At 42.6% G+C, this 10,000-nt stretch overlaps 2 protein-coding genes across 3 annotated transcripts in view; both read left to right on the top strand.

Moving 5' to 3' along the window:
* Positions 1-10,000, top strand: part of LOC137976442 (NLR family CARD domain-containing protein 3-like) — a 405,642-nt gene that overhangs the window by 337,325 nt on the left and 58,317 nt on the right. The window lies entirely within an intron of this gene.
* Positions 6,752-10,000, top strand: part of LOC137975811 (uncharacterized) — a 4,726-nt gene continuing 1,477 nt past the window's right edge. Inside the window, exons 1-2 of the mRNA XM_068823005.1 lie at positions 6,752-8,924; positions 9,573-9,582. Coding sequence (XP_068679106.1) covers positions 6,799-8,924; positions 9,573-9,582 — 2,136 coding nt within the window. The 5' untranslated portion in view covers positions 6,752-6,798. The remainder of the gene's footprint in view (positions 8,925-9,572; positions 9,583-10,000) is intronic.

The following is a 10,000-nucleotide window of genomic DNA, read 5'->3' on the forward strand; positions in this document are numbered from 1 at the left end:
ACAACCTTTTGATTTCTTAAACCTAATGAGTGTAATTCAGAGCTAAAAAATGGCAACGACTGTTCTGAGAATTGGCATCGACCGTTTACGAAAGGAAAATAAGCGACGTCAAACCTGCTTTACCTCCGCCACCAGTTCCGGCGGCGCCTGCTCCTGAACCTGCGCTTTAAGTTGCACCTGCTCTTGAACCTGCTGTAGTTGCTCCGGCCCCCAGGATCGAATAAGAGGTAAATTTTCACCTCTGTTATAAATCTTCCTTAACGTTTAGGTTTTGGCAGCTAGGGTTTAGTTAAATGTTTTTGTCGTTTCGCTTGCCTATTTGTTCGCTTTCCACATGTTTTCTTGTCTATATCCTTTCTTACTTCTCGCCATTTACGGCCTAGGTGTTGTATGTGTCTTTGCTCGGCGTTAGTAGCTTTTCACTTGCTTTGGTTTTTCTTGTTTGGTTTTTATAAAAATATCTGCGGTACGTAGTTTAGCAGATATTTGTTTTCTACACGTTCTGTTTGGTATTCTTATTGTGTTATTCAATTAGGTGTTTTGGTTACGCAATACGCGTTGATTGCGCTCATATATAAGCTGTTGTCAGTTAGTTGTTCTTCCTTCGGGTCTGCTAACGCCACACGCTACTCCACTGTTCTTTAGCATGAATGATTCTGAGGAAATTTGTGCGCGTTCTAGTCGGAACGATGGAGTTTTAGATCCTTCTGTCGGTGCTGCTATACAGTCTGCCGTTTCTGAATCGATGGGTTCTTTGGCTGATAACCTCACTCAGGTTATTGAATCTCGGCTTAGCGATTTCGCGAAGCGATTTTCCGAGGAAAACAGCTCGTGTCGGGAACTGTGGACATGCCGTGTTTTTTTTATTGTTTGATAAAGTCGCATAATGACCGGAAATAATTCAGATCGGATCAAGACATGTATTTGTACTTAGTGGGTGTGTTTAAAAAGGATATCGTGTTACTTTCGTTGTTGTTCTAAGCACGCGGTTGAGTAAAGTGAGCGAAGTTTTGTATTCAAAAGTTGGAATTAAACGGTGATTTTAATAGGAAACGTATTGTCGCTGCGTTTTCGACAAACTGGCACCTCCGACGGGACGTATATAGTTGAGCGATTATGGATAAACAACTAGCAGACTTGGATGGCAAGATCAGAACGTTAAACTTTAGAGTCAAGAAGACGGACGAAATCCTGCAAAAAGATGACCGTGTGGCTTTGGAGAGGCACAAAACTCAATCTCGTTCCCAGAGTCTTCGTTCCCCTTGACCAGCGGGTCGGGTTACGAGAGACTCTGGGATAATCCGTTTGGATAAAGTTTTTGATTGGTTGAAAGTCTGAGCATGAGCAATCGATTTCGGTCTCGAGGAGTCTCGAGGCGAGTGCCGCGAGGGGTTTCACAGAGCATTGTATGATTGTTTGGATTGGTTAGTTTATTAGTTTGGAGCCAACGCAAAGAGTGAGAACCTATTCAATCTAATGGAATGGAATTGTCTCTCACTGAGTAATTATGTCGTTAAAATGTATTCATACCGACTCTTCAAATTGCTGTATATTATTATAATTTATATGAACCCATAAGATCTTCTCGTATAATCCTGGAAAGGTGCGAGAACCTTTAGCAGATGAGTTTTTGGGTAGAGAAAGAGTTACTGATGCAAAGAGAACTTGTTTGGCTTGTGACAGTGCTGTTGAACGCTTTGAAAATATCGTGGAAGGCCCGTCTCTCTGGCATGCAAAGCAATCCTTTCGGTAGGTTGAAAATTTTAATCGCGTTTCATTTGGTTTCATTACACTGCACTGTTCTCAACCTCCATTGGAAGAAGAGGCCAGATCAGATATAGAGAATCAAATCAATTAAATGAGATGTACATCTCACATCCAATGGAACTTGTCCTACATTTTAGGTACTTAGAAAAACTGGAAACTTCAGTTTTTGACTTTGTTATGCAAATACTTAGCTTAACGTTTATGATGAAATAAAAAAAATGATGTAATACAAAGCTTGACCATCCTCTAGAGCCTATTTCTTGTAGCACTTAAAAGTCAGTTACAAAAATGACACCTTTCTCTTGAGTAATTAAGTACTTCTTTCTGAAGTACATGTACTTTAACATACCACTACATAAGGATTTTTTTTTCCGTAATTGCTCAGCCCAAAGTATTAATTACAGTGGCGGTTATTATTTGCTTATTGAAGCCACAGTGATCAAGTGTTTAAGACTTCAAAGGCTGGTTGACTGTATGTGTTCTGGCCCCAGTTGTTTGAAGGGTGGATAGTGCTATCCACTGGATAAATCACTATCTACTGGATAACTCAATTGGTTTTGGTAGTGTTTATCGGTTGGATAGTGATTTATCTGGCCCCAGTTGTTGTAAAGGTGGATAACGCTATCTACCGGACAAATGACTATACACTGGAAAGTGCAATTGGTTCCGCTATTACTTATCCACTGGATAGTGATTTATCCGGCTAATACCGCTATCCATCATTTGAACAACTGGAGCCTGGTGGGTAGTGCTATCCACTTTTTGAACAACTGAGGCCAGATCTTTATCCAACCTCTCTTCTCTGCCTCCTTTGTCGTTGAGGACAAAGGAGGCAGAGAAAAGAGACCCTGGGAACGAGGTTGGTCTTGATCATCTCTCAGTTTTCTCAAACTTTAATCCATGTTGCTTTTTATATGTACCCGCATACAACTTAATACTGACAAATGTTTGATAGACTTTGTAGAAAAGTCTGTGATTGGTTAGTATGCCATTTAATGGAAGGGACAAAGTTTTTAACTGCTTAACCCATTGACACCTCAAACGCCCTAGGATGACCCCAGTTGACGACTAGAATCTCCCTGGCATTAGACAGAGTAAAATCTGTCAAGTGTCACTCCCAGGGGTCAATGGGTTAAAGGGGATCAGTGATACCCCTTGTTACTCTACAGAAAACAGAGCTAAGTGCTGCCATCAATGAACTACCTGGCTCATTTAGTTTCATTATCTAGACACAGACTTTGTGCTTTTACAGTGTGTTTGGGAGCAACTTTACAGCAGCCTATATTTCCGATAAATTTTAACAATTTTGTGAAACAAAAGGAGAAGGTAGCATTGCAGACTTGTGCAGTATTTCTAGTCACTTGAGAACGTATTCCACACTTCCCCTCCATTTAAATTTTGTCCGTTGACGGTTAAGTTGTCAGTAAATTATACTGTCTATTTTGAAGTCAGACTGACTTCTTCATGTTGCTATGTACAGTTGTCAACAGTTTCTAATGTAATTTATTTTTTATGCCAACAAAAGAAATGTTTAGGTTCAAGGTTTGTAGACAAGTATCCATTCCTTTTTGGAGTGTTAAAATCAACAGCCTTAGGCTTTTTTGCATTGCTAGTCAGAGAGTTGAAGAGAAAAGTACCATTTCAAAACTTGTATGGTGCTCGCCACCCTACAGAAAGCCTTTGGCAGTGAGGAATGGATTACATTATTTGGGGGGTAAGATGGGAAATGAACATTCTCAGGATAATATAAAATGTATATATAATATTGTTACATCCAATCTGTCAAATTTGATGGTTCAAAATAGGTTCTGACCTCCAATCATCTGGAAAAATGGAATATAAAGTGCATTAAGGATGACCAGTCTTAACCTCATGGAGAAGTTTTGGCTTTTGCAGTTTTTATTTTGCTTGATACATACCAGTAATTTCATTGAACTTTCGGTGTGCATCTCTCTGCTCTCCCAAAGGAATTTGACGTTACTTAAAAAAATTATGTGAATTAAACAGTTTTAAGTGGGGATGTTCATGTGCTGTGCCCAGAGACCGACGATTATGAACGACAGCTTTTCATTATTGTTGACAATGAAGTTCTTCTGGAAGTAAGTTCATACAAACAGAGTCTTTCTGCACAGTTTGGGGTACATTACATGGTTAACCTAGAGTATCCAAGAAAGCCAACATGTCTGCACTGAGTTTCTTGAGAGTATGTATTTAGCATTCGTCAAAACAAAATGCCCTGTATAGAAAGGTGTCTCTTCTCTTTTAGCTTAAAGTTAATAGCCTCTTATTACATGTATCAACAGTTGCACCACCACAGGAGCTTGAACTAACCTGCATGCAAGGGTTTTATTAGAATCTGGGACCTGGGTACTAGCACCCGTCTTGCACTGAGTACAGTACCCGCCATTGCTCAAAGGAGGTCTCAAGATCAAAAGCCAGACTATATATAGGGGTGCCTGCGCACTCTGTCACAAGGTCCCTTCTACTTTCAAACTTAATGGAAACCCTGACACATAAACATACCTGAGTCCATTTCTTGATTTGTCGCACAACAGGCGAGAAATAGTACAGAACATGACCTTGTCAGGCAATTAACTCATACCATGTCAAATCATGTTATGTTACCGGTTTGTGGTAATTTGTACCATTACTGTGGTCAATTAAATTGTCACACTGGAAAGTTCTCACAGGGCTGCCATAAAGGACATTCACCTGTACCAGATGTTAACCCTGAGCTCACATTGTGAAGGAAATGAAAACTAGAATCTGTTTTTGATATATTGCAGGTGAAAATTCAATGACAGCCCTGTTTAATGCTGGTTTTTTGTGTGTGTGCTTTGAATTAGTTCCAGATCGGCTAAATTTTGTTGTTGGGATAGAAGTGATCTAAGGAAAATGGACAGTGATAGATTTTAATTACAAAAATTGTTTTTTTGTAACACTTTTCATTTATTTAATTTCACTCCCTTTAAGATCTCCACCATCCCTCAAGAGAATTTCTTTTTCATGTTAGTTTGAGCTTCCAAACTGTTTTCATTTCTAGCGACTTGTCTCATTCGCTAAATAGTTTGGCTGATTTCATGCCCCATAGATTTTTCAAAATCATTAGTGTTTTTAGGTGTTTAAGTTTCAGAAATTTGTATTTGTTCTGCAACGTTAGTTATTTTAGTGAAATTTAACAGAGTTTTTTTTGTGATTTTGGCTTGTATGTATTGCCTTGTGAATGTATGTACACTGTATATATATTTCCTAAATTTGGAAAGCACATTATATGTTCATGGAAGAATAATATTCTAAAAATCAACATGTTTATCCAACTAGAAGTATACATCTCTACTTGTATTCACAACTGACGATGGATGTCGATTATCCGAAACATGTTTTGCAAATTTAAAATTGTGTGTTTCTTTTTGAAAGTTACATCTCTATTCAAGAATTCTCATTATTTGGTGGAGAACAGTCATTTTCTGTTTATACAAAATAATGAAAAGCAGCAAAATGATACTTCCCTCAAGACCTCTACTTCTTTAGAACAGCAAGGAACCTCTTAACCAAAGAACTCATCTCCTTTTGAAAAGAACCCTAAACCTTCTCTGGTGACTAAGAATCTAACTTGAAAGATCCTTCAAAGAACACATGCATGTAGTCTTATGATTAAAAGAATGATTTATTCTTTTGGAAAGAATCTCGTTTTAGAGTCTGGTGTTTCGCTCTCCTTCATCTTCCACGATAGAAAACAAAGACAGTCTTTTTAACATTTGAAACTAATCCCGGATCAGTGCATTCAGCAGCAACACAATCTGCTTTACACTTCGAATTCCACGTTAAACAAATTCTAATCGAAAATCCCAGGCAACACTTGACAACACAGCCCGTTGGTAACATATTCAGCGCAGATTTTTGTCCAGACATATCGCTCCAACACGTCATATTGTTTCTTTTTCAGTTCTAGGTTGGGATATCCTAATTTGCTAAAGAAAATTGCATGCCATCGTGAAACAAATCCTCCACTCTCTTCGCCATCTTGGCGTTACGCCTACGCCTGCGCAATGGTGTTCATGACAAGAATCTTGTCATTCGAAAACGGATTATCCCAGAGTCTCTCGTAACCCGACCCGCTGGTCAAGGGGAACGAAGACTCTGGGAACGAGATTGCACAAAACTTCGCTCGAGAGCATGGCGACCGCAGTGACCACCCTAAAGGAATCGATAGAAGAGAAAAAGTTTACAGAAGGTGAGAACGAGGAAAAAATACAAGAATGGGCAGCAGACGTCGAAGCAGCAGTTGACGAAGCAGACGAAGCGGATACATGTATGCGTCAGTTGGCTGACAAAATAGAGCAAATCAATCGCCATGTGAGGCATGAAGCCGCTCTTTTCGAGCACAAGCGAGCCATCGCATTGGAGAAAGAGAAGATACAGCAACAACAAGAGGCTGTAGAACAAGCTCACGCCGAAGAATTAGCATTTGAGAAGAAAAAGCTCGAGTTACAACAAGCTCAAAAGTCAACTGAAACCACAGGAGCGACTAGCGAAGTTGCGAAAATGCCGAAGCTTGTGATAACTAAATTCGATGGAACGCCTCAAGACTGGATGCGTTTCTGGGGTCAGTTCGAGACCCAAATCGACAAGTCATCTATCCCTGACGTTACGAAATTTTCGTATCTGAAAGAGTTATTGGTCACAAAGGTCCGAAATCTGATCGATGGACTTCCGTTCACAGGAGATGGTTATCAAAGGGCCAAAGATCTTCTTGCGAGACGATATGGGAAAACCAGTGAAGTTGTGGGAACGTATGTTCGGAACATATTGGATTTGCCTACAATCAGAGAGAGGGATATGAAGAAAATTCATGAATTCTATGAGGTGTTGTAAGTAAGTAAGTAAGTAATTTTATTTAAACACATATCGCATATGAGCGATAGCTCGTTTAACATCGAATCATTACAAACATTGCAAAGCCTAAACAAACTTGACGCCGCTGTGAGGTTTACATTTGACAAGCTGGGAATCATTAAGAACGAGCTTGCGATGATGGACGGAAATTGGAGCGAGTGGTCCTTTGTACAATTCCTAGAAGCGTTGGAGAAGTGGACGATCAATAATCCAATCTCAGAAGCTCAAAGGCCCAAGGTGGAGGCGATTCATAACAACAAGAGAGAAAAAACAAGAGTATTTTATGCAAAACGTGATGATGGGAACCAGACGACCGCCCGTGGATGTTTATTTTGTGAACGCTCCGATCACAAAGCTATTGACTGTGACAAAGTCGTGAGTGTCGAACAAAGAAAGAAGATTTTCCTGGATAAAAGACTGTGTTTTAACTGCACGGGATCTAGACACCGAGCCGAAGATTGTAGGAGCAAATCCACGTGTCAAAATTGTCACGCAAGGCATCACACGTCACTATGCGACAGAGTCCAAGCACGCAAGCCGGGGATGACAGCAAATAACATCGGAAACACAGCAGTGATTCACCCAGTCGTAGTTGTAAAAATTGGCGGCTACAAATTCAGAGCCTTATTAGACAGTGGCGCTAGCCATTCATACGCTTCATCGACCGCGATTGATTTAATCAATGCACGCCCAAAGTCTACTGGACTAAGGCAGATAGCCATGCTCACCGGAATCACTACGAGAACGATGCAGGTGTTTGGTGTGGTCATTAGTTCTGTACAAGATGAGTTCAAGCTGGAAGTTGATATTACGAAAGTCAACAAGCGAGAGTTATTGGTTTTGGAGAACCCACGTTACAAGGAAATACTTGAGGCGAATTCTCATCTCAACGGGGTGCGAATGGATGATGACGACATTAAAGACAGGCTACCCGTACACATCATACTGGGCGCGAATGATTTTGCGAAGATTCGCACTGGAGAGCGTTTGAGAGTGGGTCGCCGTGGAGATCCAGTTGCCGAGTTCACCCGTTTTGGATGGACAATCATGTCGCCTGGAGCTGACAGGGAGTTGGCAACTGCTTATCTAGCCATTAATTCGAACGCAGATTACGAGAGGTTGTGCGCACTTGATGTCCTTGGTCTGGCAGACTCTTCAACCGGAGATCAAGGTGACGTTTACGAAGAATTCAAAGAACAATTAGTTCGATCTTCAGAAGGATGGTATGAAACTGGACTTCCTTGGAAGGGAAGCTGTCCTCCGTTACCAAACAACCGAGATGGAAGTTTACGCAGATTGAACACTCTTGTACGGAAGCTGAGAAGAACCGACATGCTCGACGACTATGACGCTGTGATCAGAGAGCAACTTCGAGAAGGCGTAGTAGAGCCAGCACCTGCTGAGGTAACTGGAAGAGAGTTTTATCTACCCCATCGTGCTGTCGTGCGTCGGAGTGCTGAGACGACGAAGCTGCGAGTCGTGTACGACGCGTCAGCCCGTGCGCAAGAGAAAGCACCATCGCTGAACGAATGCCTACATGTTGGACCTCCGCTACATAATAAGCTGTGGAGTGTCATTGTTCGTAACCGTTTTCATCCTATGGCAGTCGCTGGTGACCTTCGCTGTGCATTCCTACAAGTGCGGATACGAGAAACCGAGAGAGATTCCTTGAGATTCCACTGGATCGCTGACAAGACAGGAAAACAGGTTGAAACTCTGCGTTTTACTAGATTGGTGTTTGGCCTCGCCCCTTCACCGTTCCTTCTCAATGGGGTGATTCAACAGCACTTGGAGAACATGCAGTCCAGATATCCTGATAGTGTGAATGAGATACGCAGAAGTCTGTACGTGGATGACCTGATTTCGGGAGGACCTACTTCAGAGAAAGCAAAACGTTTAAAGCGTGAAGCTACCGAGATTTTCGCCAATGCTAAATTCGAACTGCACAAGTGGCATTCAAACGAAAAGCAACTAGAGACATCCTGTGAAGATTACGAACCATCATTCGCCAAGGAGCAGTTAGAGAATGGAACAGCAGCTGGAGAGTGTAAACTACTTGGACTTGGTTGGGACAAGGTTCAAGATACCCTGCATGTGAGCTTTCCTGAACTGCCAGCCGAAGAGACGAATCGTGGTATCCTGGCTAATTTGGCGAAAGTCTACGACCCGCTTGGAATTGTGTCACCAGTCATGCTCGAGGGAAAAGTTCTCTACCGAGAATCATGTATCCAGAAGAACGCTTGGGACGCTCCGTTGCCAGAGCAGATAGCAAACCAGTGGAGAAAGTGGGAAAAGAGCCTACCGGAAGAAGTGTCGGCGAAACGCAGTATTCCTCTCTACCAGCAAGAGATCGATAAGATTGAACTCCACGCATTTGGTGACGCCAGTGGCCGCGGAGTGTGTGCCTCAGTCTACGCCGTGGTGACGCAAGCATCAGGGGTGTCGCAAGGTTTGGTTACTGCGAAGTCTCGTCTTGCCAAACAAGGTCTAACCATTCCTCGCCTAGAACTTGTGTCAGGACACGTGGCAGTGAATTTGGCCAGCAATGTACGCCAAGCATTGGAAGGACTTCCTCTTGCAACTACTCTTCATTGCTGGCTAGACAGCTCAGTAGCCTTACATTGGATTGGAGATCGGGGAGAATACCGTCAGTTCGTCTCGAATCGCGTAAAGAAGATTCCGACTCACCCAAACGTGCTATGGCATCATGTTCCATCAGCAGACAATCCAGCCGACCTAGGAAGTCGCGGTGGTAGTGTAACTGGAGCGCAGCTGTGGTGGAATGGACCCACCTGGCTTACAGATCCAGCCAATTGGCCACCTGAAGTCGTACCAAAACCTTCCCCAGAGAGTTTAGCAGAAAGAAAGGTGCAACAAGAGTTACTCGCAGTGGGAGTAGAAGGCAAGAGTGACCTCGAAGTCGTCCTTGAGAAGTTTGACTTGCGCAAAGCATTGAGAATTGGTGCTTGGGTAGCGAGATTCTTGCGCAATTCTCGGAACTCCACCAATAAAGCCAAGGGACCACTGAGCACAGCCGAGGTAAAGAGGCATGAGACGTTCTTGGTCAAGAGGGCCCAGCAGCAAGGATTCAACAACGTCAGTTTCGAGCAAGACCAAGAGCAGCTGAACCTGCAACCGAATGAAGAGGGTGTGCTCGAATGCCGAGGACGTATCCAAGGCGAGTATCCTGTGTACCTGCCGGACACGGCTCTACTTGCGACGAAGATTGTGCAACGTGCCCATGTAACTACACTCCATGGGGGAGTTGGCCTAACAATGGCCAGCGTAAGAGAGAGATACTGGATACCCCGCCTTAGGAAATTAACGAAGAGAGTCG

This window comes from Montipora foliosa, chromosome 11 (genome assembly GCF_036669935.1).
Source record: "Montipora foliosa isolate CH-2021 chromosome 11, ASM3666993v2, whole genome shotgun sequence".
Lineage (NCBI taxonomy): Eukaryota > Metazoa > Cnidaria > Anthozoa > Scleractinia > Acroporidae > Montipora > Montipora foliosa.